Source organism: Toxorhynchites rutilus, chromosome 2, assembly GCF_029784135.1.
Source record: "Toxorhynchites rutilus septentrionalis strain SRP chromosome 2, ASM2978413v1, whole genome shotgun sequence".
In the NCBI taxonomy this organism is placed as follows: domain Eukaryota; kingdom Metazoa; phylum Arthropoda; class Insecta; order Diptera; family Culicidae; genus Toxorhynchites; species Toxorhynchites rutilus.
In genome coordinates, this window is record NC_073745.1 from 143,698,151 (window position 1) to 143,720,693 (window position 22,543).

General features: G+C 40.4%; 2 protein-coding genes across 9 annotated transcripts in view; one reads left to right on the forward strand and one right to left on the reverse strand.

Annotated features, from left to right (window-relative positions):
- Nucleotides 1-22,543, reverse strand: part of LOC129771795 (protein sax-3) — a 561,419-nt gene that overhangs the window by 114,469 nt on the left and 424,407 nt on the right. The window lies entirely within an intron of this gene.
- LOC129771798 (retinoid-inducible serine carboxypeptidase-like) lies at nucleotides 7,312-9,334 on the forward strand. The gene is made up of 4 exons (XM_055775839.1): nucleotides 7,312-7,456; nucleotides 7,561-7,790; nucleotides 7,858-8,362; nucleotides 8,425-9,334. Exons 1-4 carry the CDS (start codon nucleotides 7,399-7,401, stop codon nucleotides 8,892-8,894), a joined length of 1,263 nt encoding a protein of 420 aa, XP_055631814.1. The 5' UTR covers nucleotides 7,312-7,398; the 3' UTR covers nucleotides 8,895-9,334.

Below are 22,543 nucleotides of genomic sequence, written 5' to 3' on the forward strand. Positions count from 1 at the left end.
AATAAAGAACTCTGAAACGAATCTTGTATTACTTCATTAGGTTGCTGTTTGAGTAAGGATTCAATTAGAAGACGAAGCCAAATTTTCTCATGATGTATCCCTTAGTTCTGTTGATTGAAGTTTGATTCGTTTAGAATCCGGAATCACTAAACAGTTGTGTTTCGGGATTGGTTAAAGCTACAACACAAGATGTAGTATCAAAATACAGATAATTTATTGTTCTTTCAGAAAAAAATATCCAAAAAAATATTTTTTTGGGACTTTGGTAATGTGTACGTTATATCGAGGTAAAATGTACGTTATATCGAGAATACATTATAACGAGGGTACGTTATATCGAAGTTTCCCTGTATTTAATCCATTCGCTGCCAAGCCTAAATTATATGAAACCATTCCCATTGCCATTTATATTTTGAGTGTTATTGTTCACCAAAACCCTGCTATTTCTTGATCATTCTCTATAAGAAATAAAGTATGATTTTCAGTAGTATACTCGTCATTGGCAGCGCATGGGTTAATGCCGATTTAGGTGGCACCAAATATGAAAAAGTTCATTCGCTCATTTCTCCACACCTAATTATAAATCACTCTTGTATCTGCTTGGAAAAATCATGGCGAAAAAAATGTAGCAAGCAATCGTGAGATTGCATGTTGAATAATTTTTAACTCTTCGACCATTTTCATTCGGGACTGAGAGTGAACCTAACATAACAAATACTGGACAACAACATTCAATCCATGAATACTCCTTTGGAAGAATCGCACGAAACAAAATAACGAGTGAGTAAAAATAGACGCAATCTGCGTGTATGTATGATTTTATTTTCCCTTCTACTCTGTTCCTTGTCAGCATTCAAATGCATTTGTTATCGTCAATGCACATGAATCTACCTTCCCGCCCACCAATAACTTGCGTTAATATGGTCTTTTGTGTTGGCTTAGATCGTTTCATACTAGAAACAAAAAAAAAGTCATTGCAATAGTGCCCAGGAAACAACTCGATTTCAACTATCTTCCTATATTTCACTGCCGCGATCGAGGCTTCAATGATTGCTATTTGAGTGAAAACTCGCTGGCTCAAGCAAAAGTTTCCAATTTGATTCTCTCACCATCTAACGTCATTCCGAGAGGCAAATGAGAGAATGCAAAATTCTCTGAGAATAGCGGAATGAGCGGAATCGAGACAGTATTTTTCCGTTCAACTCGAGAATGAATTTTGCGAAGGTGATAGGTGAATGCTTTCTGTCTCAAATAAAGTGAGGCATAAATGGAGAATAGAATAGGGTGAGTTTTATCTGTGAATGAGTATTTATTGAACGAATTTCGTGTGATCCTTCCCATACCTGGGTGGCACTATGCAGAAATAAATTCATTTTTTCTGAATATTTTTTTTGGTATTTGTTTTTCGAATTGGGTTTCAAAATAATCTAACCTCACATCTCAACCCTCTTACTCCCTGTCCCATTTTTCAATCGCGATTTTGATGTTTTTGTATACATAATATCCCAATAATTTAACCGTATTTTCCTTTCAAAATGGATTTTTTTTGCGTTGTTGAATGAAAGATGGCGCTACGATCACTTCATCGAATTTTCACCAACATGTGCGCAAGTAATCTCAATTTCTCCAAAACTAGGCGCATCACAGACGAGCTGGAAGCCTTATTAAATGAGCGCAATGAAAAAATTCAAAATTTTTCAAATCACACATTCTCGAATTGCGAAATGACAATGCACAATGGTCCAGGAAGCGCTAGGCTAATTAGCTTCAATTTGATATGTCGATCATCAGCATCGGCCCCGTAGTTCAAAAGTTATGAATTTTTGAAAAAAGACATTATTGGTAAAAAGTGGAAAACGTTGTTTTTTCGGACCACCCAAAAAAGGAATTGGTCACCATAATGAAAAAATAGAAAATTACGGATTTAAGATTTTGCAGTAAAGAACAAAATTACCACATTTCGCGAAAATCTGAGAACCAGTATATCGGTTTGGCATGGAATGGCTGTATATATATATATATATATATATATATATATATATATATATATATATATATATATATATATATATATATATATATATATATATATATATATATATATATATATATATATATATTCTACATCAAAACGAACGTCTCCGAACTTTCTTTTAATTCCGCCAATAATTTTTTTTTATGTTTTTCTTAGAAAGAACGACAAACAAAAGAAGAGGGCGTATTTGTGAGGAAGAAATATAAATAACTTTGAGCAGAATTGAGATATTGAACAAATTCTGCATCGCAAAATGTGTGTCTTAGTAAAAAAAAATTATAATCTAAATTATTCTGAAGACATGTAGAATTCGAAATATAACAATTAGAGGAAAAACCCGTTTTTTTTCATGATGACTCTAATGCAACGCGATATCGGTTATTTTAAGAGAGAGAAAAAAAAACTTTGTTCTACAAAGTTGCTCAAAATGAATGAGGCTACAATATTATTGAACTATGTTTAGTTCTATCTATAAAGTTAAGAAAGTTAAATTTTTTATTTCATCGAAAATTTTGGTCACCTTATTTTTGACAAAATAATAATGAGCGCTCTATCATATGCAGAGTTACCAACCTTCCAGTTTTTCCTGTACATTTCCAGTTTTTTAAGCATGCCAAAATCTAAATCTACAGTTTTTTCAAATTTTTCCAGTTTTTTCCAGCATGTTGAAATAATGTGACTGATAGTTACTATTGTATCAACTTAGTGTAGTGTCACGCATTATGCCCAGTTGTTGACAAAAATAAATGGCAAAAATAAAAACAAATATTAGTGTTTCGCAAATCCATGTCCGAAATAAAAAGCTCATTCAGTATATGATTTTAAATCCGGAGGGCGAATGAAAGTAAACGATAAAATTTTTATTGAAGAAGTTGCGTAAGAGTACCCGTAATTAAAAGCTAAAGTGTCCGGAATTGAAATCATGAATATTTTAGTGTCCTGAAATCCGGACGGCATCGATGCACAATGAAGAAATTTTCATATTTTTAACAATTATAACATGATTTTGTGGAATTCTGTGATTCATAACTTACATGAATGAATAATTCTATAGGAACGATATTTTTTCATGCTATAATATGATAATATTTTTTAGTAGTTGAGTCGTAAGCGCTTAAGTGTCCGGATTTCGATGCATCACCATATATCTAGTATAAGTACACAGAAGTTCGGTTTGGTGTTTCGCACTAATTTGCTTCCCTTTTATTAATATTCAGTTCGGAAAATTGTGTTAGTTCGGATAATGTTTATGTAGGTGCTGCAAGGGGAATTTTGGTGGAATAAACAGGCTATTGAAACAAACATTATGAATGACAATTAGCTCTACCTTATCTCTGAAAGGGGGGAAAATCTTGAACGAAAATTGTAACTGATAATGATGTTATATTATGAATAAAGTTTCGATGGAAATGCAAGGAAATTTATAGAAAAATAGTTAAGTTAGGGTCATTCGAATGAAAGTTTATATTCCGTTTGGGTTGAAGGAAATATGAGTTTTCCACAGCAATTGGGATTTTTTTGACTCAAGCGTAAATTTTGAAATGGGCGTATCGATTTTTGTAGGAGAAATCTTTGATAATTTATATCACACAAACTATGAGTCGTACCGAAATAGTGTTTTAGAAAGAGTTATAGAGTATTGATGTCTAAACATGAAAAAATATACACTGAGAAAAGAATTAGTACTCTTTTTTTTTATTTACAAAAAAAACTTAAATTTAAAATATCCAAAATACATATTTTTTAATTTTTTCATATAAAATAGAAATCATGTAGAAAATTTAAAAAATGGGTCCAAGATGGTAAAACTATTTTTGACGAACTTTGTGGAACATCGAATTTTTATGAATGTTCGAAACTTCGAATTTTTGTATGTTAACAATCATTTTTAGCCACAAATTATGATTCCTGATGTGATTTAAAACAAAAAAGCTCATTATTAATCTCCTTCTAAATGCAGCCATTCTCGAGATATTTTGAAACATATTTTTAATTTATTGTCTTTTTCATAGTAAACATTCCCTTTTAATATGTTTGTCGTATTATACCGTCATGTTCATGAAATTTTATGAATTTGCTTATAATTTCTAACAACTTTTCCAAATACATCATCATGGTAAAAATATATGTTTAGGAGTTACGTTGAAAATCATTTGAACACATGTGGGTTAATATAAAACGTAGCGATATTATAATATTTTTTTTTATCTTAGTACAAACTTTTAACATGTTATACATGTTGCGCCAACAGAACACAACATTTATAAAAGGAAAAATATATAATTCTCTACAATTTGGTCAAATAATTCCTATATTTATCGCAGTTTAAGAGATACTAATAATAATACTAGAATTTTTAGCATTTATTTTTTATCAACATTTATTTTTATCAACTAACAATTTTGTTGTATATAATTTAATTTTTTGATTATTTTCTTATATTTCTATACACATTGCTGCATTGTCGTTAGAGTACAACTTTGCTGCTACTTCATTCTCGGATACAGGTACAAAAGAATGATACTTTTGGGTACCTGGAATTTGTTTGGTGTTATCATACATGCTACTCAACTCTTCCACACCCTGATCATATTCTTCTTGTGACATATATGAAAATGACAATTTTGTAAGATAGTCTTCTTTTCGCTTGCTAGTCAAATAACGTTTTTGCACTCGTAATCGGATGTTCATGCTGCCTAGCCAAACTAGCTCTTGTTGCCATCCGTTTAAATGTACCATCTTTGCCTGTGATGTTGCAAAAAAATGCCATTCAGCGTCAATGTCGTATTTCGATTTAAACTGACATAAACTCGCAAAACTTTTCCTATTTTTATACTGGGATGCAGCACCAAATTCCGAAACATGATTTTTAACATCTTCACTTAAACTTGTTCCATATTTGCTATGTTGCGGCGACAATACACCTTTTTCATTTGCCAGTTTTTTGGCTTGAATTGCCATATATTTATTAACGCCAAATTCTTCTTCCATTTTTGCACGGACCAAGACTTAGGCAAAACTGTTAAAATTCTAACTTTTTCTGATCTTGTTGTCTCTGTGTGGTCAAATTTCTCTTTGAGCTGATAGATAATCTCATCAAACTCTTTTGCCTTTTGTTTAAAGTTCGATTCTTCGTCTTCTTCATGTGAAAAGGAAAATAGATTTCTTTTAATACCTTTAGAAATTTCTTTGAATTTTTGTTTGGGGTAACTAGCCTGTCCAAGTCTTTTCGTCATTATTGGTGAATCGTTAATACCGGCGATTCCCTTGTTGAATAGCTCAATGTTGTACGCTCGGGAATACTCTGGTATATTGCTGTTTTGCGAATCTTGCGAAGATGCTGAAACGACTGAAACTATTGATGGTACTTCATCTAAAGTATTTCCTACTGCTGTACTGATCTGCTCCTCAGTATTACACTGCTTTTGTTTGGAAGAGTATACAGATAAACGGCATGATCCGCAAATTTTTAAAGATGTATCTAAAAGGATATTGCATCCCATTGACTTAAGTTTCTCAATCATTGTCACGGTTAAGAAACGTTTTTCAGATGAACATTTCTTACCGTTTTTCGGAAACGGTCTACAACACGAAAACAAATTTTTGTTGTCCATTGTGGTATACTGTTATTCATTCTATAAGGAAGATTGTTCGACTGATGAACGATGTTTGAATATGAGTAACTTTATATACATTATAGAGGTACCTTAAAGGTACCTGACTTTATATACCTATACAGAGGTAGCTTAGAGATACCTGGCTTCAGGTATAATCTAGGCATAACGGTGTATTTGTTGTTGGTATTTCAATTCTACTATTTTTTTTGATTGTGTAACACGAATAATATGTTAAAAGTTTTTTTATATTATCGCTACGTTTTGTGTTAACCCACATGTATTCAAATGTTTTTCAGCGTAACTCCTAAACATATAGTTTACCATAATAATGTATTTGGAAAAGTTGTTGGAAATTATAAGCAAATTCATGAAACTTCATGAACATGACGGTATAACACAACAAACATATAAAAAGGGAATATTTACTATAAAAAAGACAATAAATTAAAAAATATTTTTAAAAATATCTCGAGAATGGGAACATTTAGAAGGAGATTTATAATGAGCTTTTTTGTTTTAAATTACATCAGAAATCATAATTTATGGCTAAAAATGATTGTTAACATACAAAAATTCGAAGTTTCGAAAATTCATAGAAATTCGATGTTCCACAAAGTTCGTCAAAAATAGTTTTACCATCTTGGACCCATTTTTTAAATTGTCTACATGACTTCTATTTTATATGAAAAAATTTAAAAAAAAATTAAAATGATGTATTTTGGATATTGCAAATTAATCTTTTTTTTGTAAATAAAAAAAATATTACTAATTTTTTTTCTCAGTGTATTCTCAGTATATTTTTTCATGTTTAGACATCAATACGCTATAACTCTTTCTAAGACACTATTTCGGTACGACTCATAGTTTTTTTTTAGATTTCTGCTACTAAAATTGATACGCCCTTTTCAAAAGTTACGCTTGAGTCAAAAAATTCCCAATTGCTGTGGAAAACTCATATTTCCTCCAACCTAAACGGAATACAAACCTTCATTCGAATCAAAAATACATGTTTTTAAAATCTGCATTTTTTGGACGATTTCATTTGGAATTGCACTACTATACTATAATTGAGTGTTAATCTGAATTTTGAGGGTTTCAATTTTAATTTTTATATCAAGAATCATTCGTCATTGAACGAATAATCCTTTATATAATAATTCAAATTTACATCATCTCCTCTCTTCTAACAAAAAAACTTATGTACATATGGTCGAGAATTTTCATGCCGAAAGATCACTTTGTCATATATGTTTAGTATATTGGTAACATTTGGACTTGAATGTCCGACTGATATCCATCAATTGTGATTGATAACTTTGATATGAAAAGTGATGATTTCGGCACACTTGAGCACTCTAAGTTTTAAGATTGTCGATTCTGCATTTGAAGCAGATGTTCGCACTTCTCATCTTAAGAAAGCACTTCGCAATACTCGCCACTCGACACTGTGTTCTCGCGGGATCAATAGGAATACTAATGTATGGACCATCAAACTGATAAGCCGGGTTTGCTTTAACCATATATGCCAATGAACACGCAGCCCATCATAAGGTTATTACCTAATGTTCAAAACGGCTATTAATTTTGTGACCGAGATGTGTACTCAGGTATTAAAACAATTTTCACGGCTCATGTCTACTTTAGTTTGTTACTAGCAGTAGCAAATTGGTTACATGCTCTGAGAACCGTGCTCAGGTATTCTCAAATTTAGAACTGGTGTGGATTTCAGTGCTCCTAAACTGGATAATGAGAATGGTGCGCTTTGCTGCTGTTCTTTTGTATGTGCTCGGAACTTGCACTGGAGGTAACTGACGATGATTTGATTTTTTTTAAATGTACTCAGTACAAAAGAAATAGGTCAGCGGTTAGCTCAGTAAAAATATCATTCTCCCAATTTTTGAAATACAGGACCTCGTAAGGGCTATGGTCCAGGAATGCAGGACTGGGGTTTCGTGGAAGTCCGTAAGGGCGCACACATGTTCTGGTGGTTGTATTACACCACAGCCGACGTACAGAAGTTCAGCGATCGTCCGCTGATAATTTGGCTGCAAGGAGGCCCCGGATCTTCTTCACAGTATGGGAACTTCTTGGAACTTGGTCCCCAGACTCTTGAAGGCGATGAGAGGAATCACACATGGGTAAGTACAGTTTTCTTTTATTGTTTTTTCAATCGGATAGAAGAATGATTAACTCAAATTTCGACAGGTTCGAAGCTACAACGTTCTGTTCATCGATAGTCCCGTGGGCGCAGGTTTCAGCTACGTGGAAGATGAATCACTTTTCAGGAAAACTAATGCCGAAATTGCTGATGACCTACTCATATTCACCAAGGAGTTTTATCGGCTAAATCCAGAATTCAAGCGCACAACACTACATATATACACCGAAAGTTACGGAGGAAAGATGGTACCGGAGTTTGCGTATGTCCTACATAACGCGATTCAAAAAGGTGAAATCGATGTGAAACTAGAATCTGTGGTGCTCATTGCGCCTTGGGTGTCTCCGATTGATTCGATTTTATCATATCCCGACTTTCTTCTGAACATGGGATTTGTCGATACCCAGGGGTACAAGAAGATCCAGTTTGCAGTAACTGAAACGGAACGTATTTTGAATGAGGAACGATTTGAAGAAGCTTATTTGAAATTGAGGGAAACCTATCATATGATCCGCCAAACTTTAGAAATCGATTTCTACAACGTTCTAAGGCGTAAGAATGATTAAGCTATAACAAAATTCCTTTCATGATATTTAATAATTATCTTTTTCCAGAACCGAAATCAGACAGTGCAATTCGGTTAGATTATCGTAATCCAAATTTTTACAATTCAATGCGTGGCCAGATTGCTAAAACACTACAACTTCCTTCGGAATCTGTCTTCGGCGCCCAAGAATACAATGTATCCAGAAGTCTAAATGGCGATCATTTGAGGCCAGTAACACATATAGTGGAGTTGCTTCTCAACAACACCGATGTGGAGGTAGTAGTGATAACCGGACAGCTAGATTTTATAATCGCTACACCAGGAAATGTTGCTTGGTTGGATAAACTTCAATGGAAAGGAAGGAGTGGATATCTGGAGGCACCAAGAATCGGTGTGGGCCCCCATGGTCTACTGGAAGGGTATCAGAAAAGCTTCGGAAAATTGTCCGTATACTGGGCTCTACGTGCCGGTCATCTGGTACCCGTGGACAATCCTTTTGTGATGGATTACGTTTTACGGAAACATGCTCGTTATTAGTAATTGGGAATGGTTGTTACGTGTTACAAGTACACTGTTTCGAGTTCATATCAGAATCACTTATTTTATTTCTTCGCTTGCCTTAAAATTTGTGAGAGAAAGAAGAAACATTGGGTTTTCCGAAAGGTCTGTCCGTTTTTAGAATAAAGCCATAATAATTATTTTTTGGTACTTCTTTACACTACGCATACCGAGAATGATGTTTCTAACTAGTGAAAATAAACTTGTGTTGAAGTCCGTCGATGTTCATACGAATGTGCGTTAAGATGCTCACTTGCATCAATACGCACTCATTTCGTTGAAAGTCAGAGTAGACCTGGAATTGAAAGAAACGACTTTGGACCCATCAGTCTGACCCAAAAGGAATCTTCTTTAGGGAATCCAAATCTGAAGAAATCAATCGGGATTCTGAGGTACTGATGAAAAATCCACAAACTGACGATAGAGTTAAATTTTTCAGGCCCTAGCAATAACTCCATCTTAATGAGTGATGTTTCCAGTCGTTATATTAGGCTGTCAAAAGTCCTGCGGTATTTTTTTGAATTTTCATTTGTTCATAAAATTAGTTACAATCATCTGTTTTAAGTCAAATATGCGCCGTTTTGTTCGATGACTTGTTCCCAACGAGATGTCAACTTCATAATACCCCTGTTATAGAAGCTCGCTTCCTTATTGGCAAAAAACTCGGATAGCCAATTTTCACAGGCCTCTTTTGTGGCTAACTTCTGACTACCTAGCTCGTTCGCCATGGACAAAAACAGGCGGTAGTCACTTGGTGCAAGGTCCGGACTATACGGCGGATGCAAAAGAACCTCCCATCCGAGCTCCCGGAGCTTCTGGCGCGTCACCAAAGAAGTGTGTGGCCTGGCGTTGTCCTGATGGAAGATAATGCGGCCTCTGTTTATCAAAGATGGCCTCTTTTTCATGAGTGCTACCTTCAAGCGGTCCAGTTGTTGGCAGTACAGGTCCGAATTGAGCGTTTGGCCATAGGGAAGCAGCTCATAATAGATTATTCCTTGACAATCCCACCAAACACACAACAGAACCTTCCTGGCCGTTAATGAGGGCTTGGCCACCGTCTGAGCCGCTTCAGCGGGCTCCGACCACGACCGTTTGCGCTTCACGTTGTCGTAAGTGACCCACTTTTCATCGCCAGTCACCATCCGCTTCAGAAACGGGACGATTTTGTTGCGATTCAGCAGCGATTCACATGCGTTGATACGGTCAAAGATGTTTTTTTGCGTCAACGTGTTTGGCACCCATACATCGAGCTTCTTTGTGAATCCAAGCTTCTTCAAATGGTTAATAACGGTTTGATGACTTATCCCCAGCTCTTGGCCGATGCTACGGCTGCTACTATGCCGGTCTTTCTCGGCTAATTCAGCGATTTTGTCGCAATTTTCGACGACAGGCCTTCCGGAGCGTGGCGCATCTTCGACGACCTCTACACCAGAACGAAAACGTTAAAACCATCGTTGTGCGGTGGAAATGGAAACTGTATCGGGTCCATAAACTGCACAAATTTTATTGGCAGCTTGAGATGCATTTTTGCCTTTGTCATAGTAGTACTGTAAAATATGTCGGATTTTCTCTTTATTTTGCTCCATATTTGGACACTATAACTCACGAACGACTTACCAAACAAAACACTGTCAAGGACTATATTATAGCGCGCAAGAATACCTTTCCAACAAGCTATAGTATGACTCGATACAATGAACACAACTAGAACTACGCGCTTACAACGACACCTCGCGGAAATACCGCAGGTCTTTTTTGACAGCCTAATATATACATCAATAAAAAAAATTAAGTCAAGTACGGACTAGGGGGTCTCCGTAGCCACATTGGTTGTGCGTTCGCTTAGTAAGCGATCGATCGTGAGTTCAAAACTCAGGACCCTCATTGACCTGACCATCTTTGTGTTGTTACAGAATAGCTATGTCCATGCAACAATCATCAGCGATGGAGATCGATCCACGGTCGAAATAAGATCGATTCATCCATACAACTGCTCTGCTCTGCAAGACACATCGGGCTGCTGCCTGTAGTGCATTTCTGATATCCTTTAAAAAAATGTATACGCAAAGGTGATTAGAATAGAATAGGTCCACTAATTTTCTCTGAGTTTCCAGAGATATGTAAGAAGTCGGTTGAATTGATGTATATAGTGTAGAACATAATAACTATCTTCATTAATAAGACTGGCCATTTGAACCTTATTGTTGTGTTCAAGTGCGAAACATTCAAAAAACTAAAACTCCGGTGTTTCATATCTATAGAACCAGTTGGAATGGAGATCACTTCTACACAAAATTAACGTCAATTTCACATGAATTACAATATGTTCCTATTTCGTAGGTCATCTTTAGTTCTCAATCAGCTCAAATAACCGATTCGTGGTATTTTCGTCCAAGCTGCGCCGTGTTGTAGTGTGTATTTCGTTCTACGCAGAGGATACTGCTCGTTTAAGCTCTTCAAATCATTAATTCTGCTTGTATGCTGCATGCTTGTATGCTGTATGCTATCTGAACCAGGCTTTTTTGAAAATATTTTCTTCAAACCATCAAACTGCCACCTGCGAAGTTACGAGTTTAAAAGTTACATGACACGTTCCGTAAGTCCTTCCAGTATGAAGAAATTCTATTTAAGTTGAATTTCTTTTTATCAGAGAAGCTCTCCTGAAATAGAGAAACCCATAAGATTAGCTTCCGCATCAGTTTTTGGACCCGCAGCTTTGGAGATGGAATTTTTAAGGTTCTGGGAGAATTTTCTTAAAAAGGCATAGTTTAGATAGCTCACCATCAACACGAATGAACAGTCAGAAGTGCAATGAAGTACTTCAAAATCATTTATTGCTGTTCTTGCACCAGAAACAGTGTGATAATTGGGTAATTTGGTATCAATTAATAAAATTAATTGATTTAAACACTGGAATATTAGTTTTTTGAATGTTTTACGCCTGAGCATAACAATAAAGTCCGAATGGCCAGTCTTATAAATGGTGATATTTATTATATCCTACACTATATACTTTAATTCAACCGACTTCTTACACATCACTGGAAACTCAGAAAAAAATGAGTGGTTCTATAGTTGTGAAACGCAGTGTATAACTCACAATTTGAACTACAAAAACAGTGAACCGAATCATTCAATTACATCGTTACCATCCATCCAAAGAATCAGCACGCTATCACTTCTTCACGCAGATTGACTTGGAGGCCATCAAATTTATCAACAGCGAAGAGATCTTCAAAACATCCAGCGCATCTAAACGATGGCAGCTGGTTGCTGGGTTGAGCCCCATCGCTTATCACAGCGAAGAATCGTCGGATGCCCGAGGGGGCTGAACTTCGCCATTAAACCCTCGCTGCAACTTGGAACGAACGTAACATCTGCCTTGTGAACGCACCAATAAAGTGGTGATCTATGCCACGATCGTGACGTTCGGGTTGCGCGAAGTATTCCTTTTTTGTTTACCCAGATAGCCACCGGCCAGAAGCTGGACGTCTCAAGTAATATCGGTAATGCGTGTTAAGATGTGATAAGATCAGACGATCCTCAATTTTTGCTTCTCCGAAGTATTTTATCTTTCCATCCAGAGGCTGATTTATGTCGTCGAATCTTCCGTGTGATGCATAAATTTGCATAGTCTGCTTTTGATTCGACTCAAATCAGAGTGAACAATCTGAAAAATTCGACATCGGTCACGAGAAGCGAACGTTCGATTCCCTGCCAGTCTCCTCTGCCGAAGGGAATAAATTTTCTATTTTCGCAATCAACTCCCAAAACAAAATTAGTACGAAACGAAAGAAAGCGCGCGCCCCAAACATAATCTTTTCTCCCCGCAAATCGACAGCAGCTGCACAATTGCAATAAATATTTATCGCCTTCGGCTGTCGAGTGGCTTGGGAAACAATAAACCAATCAAGCGTCAGGACTTCCTTTCGTGAGTTGATTTTTGTTCAAAATAAGTATGTTGGGCGAGGGGGGAACGACAAAAAAAAAACGAGGAAATCCTCAGATCACGTCCCGGGTGTGGAACTTGTCCTGTTGATAACTGCTGCTGCAAGTGCCTCCCAGCCGGGCTAAGATGTCAATTGATTATCGTCGACTTCCTGATTTGGTTTTATTGCAACTAACTCAAAGAAGGTACCAGGGAGACGTGACGTTCGGTCGATCTTTTGGTCCGCTCCGCTCGGAAAAGTGTCGACGAGATGTGGTACTGAATTTTTATTTCTGTTTATTCTCGAGCACCCCCTCTCGAAAGTGTGCGAGCATAGGGTAGCATAGGGTAGCCCCCAGAACATCGTAAATCAAGCCTGTTTCTTTGTCACCATGATTGCACGGCACGTTCAGAAGACGAGTTCAAAACTGCTACCAAAATATGTATTTATACGTGTATACGTGTATGGGAGAAAAGAAGGTTATTTTTCTTTGTGTTGAAATGTTCATACTGACATCAGACAGTAAGCAGACGCCCCCACTGGAAACTACCAAACAGATAGCGGGAGATCGCTGGGAAAGTTGCTGATGGAGTTGTACCAAAAAGGATTATTACGTGTCAGCATGTGGTGCGGCTTTCCATGGCGATGACTGAAGACAAAAGTTGAAAACTCCTGGGAAACATTATCCCGCAAAGAAAAGCCGAGCAGCAAAGAACAAAATGCTTGGGGTTTATCAGGAGGATTTTGCCAAAACCAAAGTTTCAAAACCATGCTGAAACCCGGGTATAAGTTTATCATACTTTCAACAATCCTTTTTAATATTTAATGCCGTTAAGTAGATTCCCTTTCAATTCATCTACAACAATGTGCAAAGAATGGAAAAGCTTATTAATTTCACCCTTTTTGTGGATTCACTTGAGCAGCGAAGATCTGAATGGAGCATTTTTTCTTCCGAGTGCATTCTGGTTCTGAGTAATTTCGAATGAAACATTCCCACTTAGGAAGGCACGATGTGAACACAGATTGAAGCCGAGTGAAACTGCTCCCACAGAGCAAAGCGGTTGGCGGCAACGAAGACAACGAGGATGGCGAGAAGAATGATTACTGTAAAAATGGTAGCAACATTAATCTGTGTTTGGTGCGAATCGCCGGCAAACGGAGCGCCATCCGACGGCGTGTGGAGCTTTGTCAGTACCCAGTGCTTATCGCAAGATGAGGTGGAATCGGTTGGGGCAGATGGATGGACGGCGGGTTTGGAGGGGAGAACACGCTCCGATGAGTCTGCTGGTATTTAAAATAATTTGGCTTAATTTATCGTGACAATGGTAGGGACATTCTTACCTAGACCAAGATTTATGGCCGACGCTGGCTTAAGCGATGAGGGCGTCGCTTTAAAATGGACGCGGTAGTTTATCACTTGGAATTGTAGAATCGATGACCGGAGAGAAGATTACATAAATCTTGAACGCCGAATGAGATCGTTTCGCTGCTTGAACTTTAACCGGGGGATATTTAGCTAATTGTACAACAATACAACAGTAACATGGAGTTTCCAAACATCATTGACTTAGACAATGGACACAATATCAGGTGCATATAAACCTCTCTTTTGAATAACAGGAGCTAAATTAAATATACCACCCTTTCCCTCTACACGATTGTGAGGATATGGACATAACTATGTCGAAATTCACTTGAAAAACAGTAAATACATTTAAAAAACAAAGTACAGTAATATATTTGGGGAAAAAGTTATCCATTATTTTCTCGATAGCTGGCTTTAGTGATCAATATCTCGCGTAATATCGATCATACAATTTGAAAAATAGGCCCGTTGTGATGGAGGCATTTCACCCTGTAAAAAATATATCCTGCTGTTTTTTTCTTGTTCCATTCAATTGTGAGTTACAGGGTGTTAACCATGGAGATCAATGAAGAGAAAATTCGGTACATTTTACACTTTTTCTTTTATAAATGCGAGAATGCAAGTCAGGCCGCTGAAATTGTGAATGGTGTTTATGATACCGATACTGCAACAGTAAAATACGTGCAAATTAATTTTGTTTTAATTTTTTTTTTTTTTTTAATTATTATTTTAGTGCAATACATTGAAATAAGATCTCTATTGTCAATAAATGGACCATTCGAAGCTAGCGATTGACCAGAGTGTTCCATCAGGACAACGCAAGGCCACACAATTCCAAGAGCTTGATTGGGATGTTTTAATGCAACCATCTTATAATTCGAACCTGACACCATACGATTATCACCTTTTTCTCACATTGGAAAATTTCCAAAGTGATGAGAAATGGGGATTGAAGATTGTAAAAATATATTGCTATAGTTTTTCGCTAATAAGGACCAAGACCTTTATGAAAGAGACATTATAAAGCTACTTTTAAAACGGCAACAAACTTTCCAACAAAACGGTGTATATTCGACGGAACGGCAACAAATTTTCCAAATCCGAAGCATAATAAAAATAGTTTTGAATTTCACCCAAACATAATGGATTACTTTTTTCCCAACCTAATATTGGACCCGATATTGATTGTCTCGATAGGAATAGGTATAGTAGTTCAAAAGTTATTATTTAAAAAAAAGTCATTTTTGTAAAAAAAGGGAAATTTTTTTTCGGACCACCCTAAAATGGAAATGGGCATCCTAATAAAACATTTAAAAAATCTGAAAATAACTCTCTCTCTCTTTCTCTTTCTCTCTCTTTAGTTTTTTCTCTCTTTCTTCCTTCCATTCTATTTATTTCTCTTCTAAGAAAAAATTCAACGAAACTGACATGCGATGGCTTATCCGTATGATGGTAGAATCCGAAATGATGTGCATAAACCTGGGCACTAATGGGTATGAAATTTAATACGCAAAAATGCCCGTTTTTGAAAAACTGTTTTTGATTAAACTAAAGTGTTAAGCACATTTTAAATGATACCACATGACGATTTAAGAGTGTTTTTTGTGTCAGTGTCATTGTTGAATCCGTACCTTTCGTTTCCTACGTTGTGTTGTCCTTCTTTGTTGTTCTCCGCTCACTTCACTTTCTTTCTAGTTCACTTTCAAACCTTTACAAAAACTTTTCCTTTTTCCACTGTTTTATTTCTCCTTTCAAAACACGTCCTATTCTGTTGAATCTGTTTGCGAATTGAATGTTTATTCCAACAAAACGTCAATACAAATCAGCGGCGAAAATGCAGTGTTGCCAGACTGGGTGGGTTATTATCCCTTAATCGGGCGAGATTTTAATTTGCTGCATGGGCTATGCAAATGCTTGCATAGTGTATCATAAACATACCCGCCGCCTTGAATTAATTCAACAAATGCAAACAATGCTAACTAGTCTAACTGGTAAGTACTACTGCTAACAAATTCATATTTTTTTTCTATTTTAACTAATATTTTTCATATTTTTCAGGTGATTTCAGGCTTCGATGGTGATTCCTTCCTCGGACGGTGCAGATGCGACCGGCAGCAGGCAAATTTTGGTAATAGGACGGGTAATTATTCCCCGTTGAGTACGCAGTGTAACAACTCGAGTGATGTCATCCATTCCAGGGCGAATTGAAACGATTCTGGCTAATGGCCAACGAACCGGAGGCAGATGCTCGTCAACGATGACTACCATTCTTCCGGGCTGGATATCGTTGTTACGGGCAGCCAGCTTCGTGTCCTTCTGAAGCTCCTGCAGGTATTCTTTTCTCCAGTGGACCCAAAACTGCTGAACGTGCAGCTGCAGCGTCTCGTAATGGTCCAAGCGATTCGCCGAGATATGCAGCAGCTCTGGGTCGGGCAAGGCGCACATCGAAGTGCCGATGAGGAAGTGAGCCGGCGTGAGAGCAGCCAAATCATTCGGGTCGTCGGACAGCGGCAGCAGCGGTCTGGAATTCATCGCAGCTTCAATTTGGCAGAGAACGGTGCACATTTCCTCATATGATAATCGTGTTGGTCCTAATTGACGCAATAAATGTTTCTTTGCCACTTTTACGGCCGCTTCCCACAGGCCTCCGAAGTGGGGGGCCTTGGGCGGTGTGAAGTGCCAAGTTATGCCCTCTTCGGCACATATAACTGGTAGTTTCTCTCTCTCTCTCATGTTGATTCCGAAGCATGAGAAACAATTCAGCGAGCTCTCTTTTTGCACCTTCGAAATTCTTGCCGTTATCCGAATGCAGGTGCGTGGGTGTTCCATGATGGGAAATGAATCGGCGTAGTGCGGCGAGGAATCCTTTGGTCGAAAGATCGTCGACTAGCTCAAGGTGGACAGCTTTTGTCACGAAGCAGACGAACAGGCACAGGAAAGCTTTTGCAGGTGCGGCTTTCTTATGGACCGGTTTCATGTAGAGCGGCCCGGCGTAATCGACACCCGTGACGGAAAATGGGCGACTCGGTGTGACTCGCGAGGTAGGTAGCTGGCCGATTTGTTGCTGGCAGGGTTGCGGGTTTTGACGAACGCAACGGAAGCAGTTACGTGTAGTGGAACGAACTAGTTGACGGCCGTGTAACGGCCAGAATTCTTCGCGGATGACGCTTAGCAGAAGACGCCCGCCGCCATGAAGAAGCTTAAGGTGATAGTGCTCAGCGATTAATTTAGGGAAAGGATGATTGCTTGGGAGGAGGGCAGGGTGCTTTGATTGGTAGGGCAACTGCGAAAGGTTCAACCGACCACCGACTCTCATTACACCCTCTGGATCAATGAAGGGATTCATTTGGCGAATGTGGGAGCGTTTTGGCAAGGGTTTTCCTGCTTTCAAGTCCTTCATTTCCTCTCGGAAGGCGTCTCTCTGGGCTAGGCGAAGCAGCAGCGTTTTGGCTTGGGTAAGATATTCGACGGTAAGTATTTGCGATACAGGCTCTGTAGTGGGGATTGATTGGGTTCTAGCTTTGATACGTGCATTGTTGATGAAGCGTAAGCAAATGGCAGTGCAGTTCAACAGGCGTCTGTACGAACTCCAACGGAGGAACAAGAAGTTACACGTTGATGGTGTTTGAACGATAGCGACTAATTGTTTAGTCTCCAAAACCTCGTCGGCGACTTCTGACGGCTTCGAAATTGGCCAGTGATCAGATGAACTCGACAACCATGCAGGTCCACGCTTCCACAGGTCGCACAAAGGAAATCTTCGACCGAGAGACCCCGGGACACCAGATCAGCGGGATTCTCAACTCCAGAAATGTGATTCCACCGGCATCCATGCGTGTAGTGTTGCACCTCGGACACGCGGTTAGCGACGAAAGTTTTCCATACGTTGGGTGGAGACTGGAGCCACTGCAGGGTTACGGATGAGTCTGACCAGAAGTATGCTGCGGAAATGCTGATGTCGATGGCTTGCTTGATGCGGTGGTACAGATGTGCTGCGAGAACGGCTGCACAAAGCTCTAAACGTGCGATGGATAGGCGTTTGAGCGGTGCGACCCTGGACTTCGAGGCAAGCAGAATTATTTTCACTTCTCCCTGGTCGTTTTTGCAACGAGCATACGTACACGCTCCGTAAGCGTCTTGAGAGGCATCCGCGAAAGTGTGCAGCTTCACGCGCGAATCTGGTAGGAATGCGCAGCGTTCAACTCGGTAGGACGAGATAAGTGGAAGCTCACTGCTGAAACTCTCCCACTTCCTACGCACGGTATCTGGGACCGGTTCGTCCCAGTCGCAGGAAAGCAGCCACAACTCCTGCATGAGGATTTTAGCGCGTACAACCACAGGTGCTATCAACCCAAGAGGATCGAATAGCTTAGCGATGTCAGAGAGTATCGTACGTTTCGTGGGCGGCGCATCTCGTGGTTGCACCGTTGAATCGAAGCGAAGAAAATCGTTCTCTGGCTCCCAGCCGATTCCCAGTGCCTTGGTTGTTTCGTTGGGAGTGAAGCTCAATGTTGATTGAGTCCCGATATGGTCTTCGTCCAGGCCTTGCAGAACTTCGAAACGGTTAGACGTCCACTTGCGCAGTTCGAGTCCACCCTTTTGCATTAGATTCGACAGCTCTTCTCGGAGGCGGATTGCCTCTTCTGTGGAGCTGGCCCCACCGATGAAATCGTCGATGTAGAAATTCTTCCTTAATGCTGGACCAGCGAGAGAGTAGGCGTCGCCTTCATCAGCGGCCAATTGCTGAAGAGCGCGAGTCGCCAGGAATGACGATGGAGTAAGTCCGTATGTCACGGTCAGTAGCTCGTAGGTTTGGACAGGTGTGTCCGTAGAAAAACGCCACAGGATGCGTTGCAGGGGAGTATCGTCAGGGTGTACCAGGACCTGCCTATACATCTTCGCGATGTCTCCGACGAGGGCAACCTGGTAGGTACGAAACCGTAAAACAATGGACAGCAAGTCGTCTTGAACGACCGGTCCCACACAGAGCGCTTCGTTGAGGGAGTAACCAGTGGACGTTTTAGCAGAGCCGTCGAAGACCACCCGAAGTTTCGTCGTCGTGCTTGACTCCTTCAGAACCGGATGATGTGGTAAATAATAAGCAGCGCCGGTAACTTTGCTGCCCGGCTCGACCAGCCGCATATGGCCGAGGGACAGGTACTCCTGTAGGAACTTGTGATAGTCCTCCTTGAGCGTTGAGTTCCTTTCCAGTCTGCGCTCAAGCATTTCGTACCGACGAAGAGCGCTGGCTCTGGATTCTCCCATCATGGCGTCGAAATCTGGCTTTCGAGGCAGTCGGACCATGTAGCGTCCCTCAGCTGTCCGTGCCACCGTCGATTGGAACAAAGATTCGCAGTGACGTTCCTCGACCGAATAGTTATCACTTATCTGCAAGTCTTCGGTCTTCCAAAAGCGCTCGATGCTGTCCTCCAACGAAATCATGGATACAGTTACGGTGTTGTAGGAACTGACAGTGGAAGTGGACGATGGCGTAAGCTGTTGTAGTGAAGCGGAACCTGTTACGACCCATCCAAACACGCTCTTCATTAGATGTGGGAGCTGCTCACCGAGCTGAATGCGAGCTGCACTGGGGAAGAACGAATGGTAATGTTTCGCCCCCAGAACCATGTCAATGCGTTGCCTCATGTTGAACGCAGGATCGGCCAGGGGAAGTTCGTCGGGAATCTGCCAGTCCGCGATGGTAATATCCTGCGCCGGAAGGTCTGCAGTGACCTTGTCTATCACTAGAAAGCTGATCCCTAAATCGAAATTGCCGCCTCGCGACTTGACTTGGGCCACGATAGAGTTGCGCACCGTTTGCTGAAGCTGACCGGCCCCATGGATAGTCACGTTCACGTTGCTTCTTCTTAGTCGTAGCAGGCGTGCCAGCCGCTCAGTGATTAGGTTGGGCTGCGATGCGCTGTCGAGAAGAGCACGTGCTAGATGATCCTACCCAAAAGCATCGACAATCTTCACCAGTACCGTCTGAAGAAAAACGTTTTCCCGCGGCTGCTGCACTGGAGCACTCACCTCACAAGCAAGGATGTTTTCGGTGGCTGCAACCGTCGATTGCACACTAGGCTTGCCCACCAAGGGCGGAGCAATCTGCACTACAGCTGGGGTACTGGAGAAATGAGTCTCGGGAGCGGACCTCTGAGAACCCTCGTACGACGCAGAATGGAGGAAAGAATGGTGTCGCATATTGCAATGCCTACAATTGAAATTTGAAGTGCAATCCTTCGCCATGTGATCACCCTTCAAGCAGTTGTTACACAGTCGCTTCTTGAACACCAGTTGCCGTCGCTGAGCAACTGAAAAACCGTTGAATTTCCTGGCCGCACGCAGGGCACTTACTGCCAGAATTAGTAGTGGCAGCATTCGAAGAAAGACAAAACTGTGTTGACCTTTTCATGTTACTATTCGCCGAATTCCCATAGCAAGGAGACGCATGGTTATTGACGGAAATTGATTCCAAAACACGCATCCGACGTTGGAGAAAATCGATGAGACACGAATAGTTCGGATCCTCCACGGTGGATGCATGGTCCTCCCACGCTTTGAGGGTGTCATCGTGTAGACGTGTGCACAGTAGGTGCTCAAGAATGCTGCTCCACTGCGCCGTCGGTTCGCCCATCTGCTGCAGAGTCTTCACATGACGTTCAAACTCGTCCACCAACGCGTGGAGTGTCACTGCGGTTTCCTTCTTCATTAGATGAACGTCGAAAAGAGCCTGTAAGTGTCGCTTTTTCAAGAGATAATCGTTCGCATAACGTCCCACCAGAGCATCCCAAGCCAAATTATAATTCGCTGCGCTAATCGCAATCGATTCAATTAGCAGGGCAGCCTCCCCTTTCAAAGCTGCTTTCAGATAGTGGAACTTCTGAATCGCTGGCACATCGGTGTTCGAATGAATCAGAGCTAAGAACGTGTCATGGAAACCCAACCATTGCATATAGTCCCCGTCGAATTCAGGAAGAGAAATAGTCGGCAGTTTCAAACCAGAGAGAGCGGAAGTAGGGTGTACAGTTTGAAGGATTTGAGAGTCAATAGGAATAACAGGAAGTTTGGATGTTAATTCTGCTTTTATTATTAGCAATCGCTCTTCAAAGCTGGCACGTGCTTCTTCGTGCAATTCCATACCTTCTTCACTCTCCTCAGCACACTCCAATTCCGTCTGCACCTCCTCTAAGTTCTTCCAAACGTTCTCGATGTGGTCCAGCCGCACCTGCACCTTCGTCGCGTCCCTCACAGCATCGTAGTCCGGCAAAAATGCCTCGGCCCGACCCAGTGCTGCAAGTAGTGTGGTCCTCCGTGTCAGTAGTACTCGGTGCGTACGGCTATTCTGTCCGGTAGCACCACTAGAGACACCAGCAGGCGCGTTGACCCTCGATGTCGAGTCCGTTTCCGCCATCACGCAGAAAGGAATGGTATAACTGGAGCGATAACGTCAGGGATTGGTCGATTCTGTCAAAAAAAGACCACGGTAGACCCGGACACTGGAGAAATAATCACTTGGAAAGGTACTCACCTATTCCAAGGCTAAGCGTGCCTTGAAAAAATCAAAAAATACTCGAAGCTCGACCTGAGCTGCACAAAAAAACGTCCGATGCGTTTCGGTTTGGGACCGCAAACAGCGGAAAAAGCGTCAAAAATCGTTGAAATTGCTTGAAAGATCCACTGGATTGCGTGGCGATGTCCAAATACAGTCAAGCGACGTTCACAATGGCGCAGAATGGCCGAAAGTATTGCCTGAATGCCTCAATAGTTCCTCTGGGCTGAATAGGAACAACTCCTTATTGTGCTACACACAATTAGCACCTCGAAATGGCGCCGGATGGCCGTTGCGATGTACCCCAATCAAGGATGGCGGTAATCGATTGTCCCCGAATGTCCAGGAACCGCGTAGAGTATGCAAAAAAGAGAAACGGAGATCTAAAGCGTACCTGTGAGGCTACGCAGAATAAATCGGACAGGTAATTACCTGATTTCCGATTGAACGAGCCTTGAAACTATCAATAAAAGCTTTCGAAGCTTCTCGAACAATCAGACTCACGATGTCCGAACAGCAATGGCGCCTCCAATAGGTCCTCGTACCGTCCAGTGTATCGAGATGGCGTCTCCCGTAGTCACGTTGGGCCGAAAATCCTGGTCACGGCACCACTTTTATATGTTGAATCCGTACCTTTCGTTTCCTACGTTGTGTTGTCCTTCTTTGTTGTTCTCCGCTCACTTCACTTTCTTTCTAGTTCACTTTCAAACCTTTACAAAAACTTTTCCTTTTTCCACTGTTTTATTTCTCCTTTCAAAACACGTCCTATTCTGTTGAATCTGTT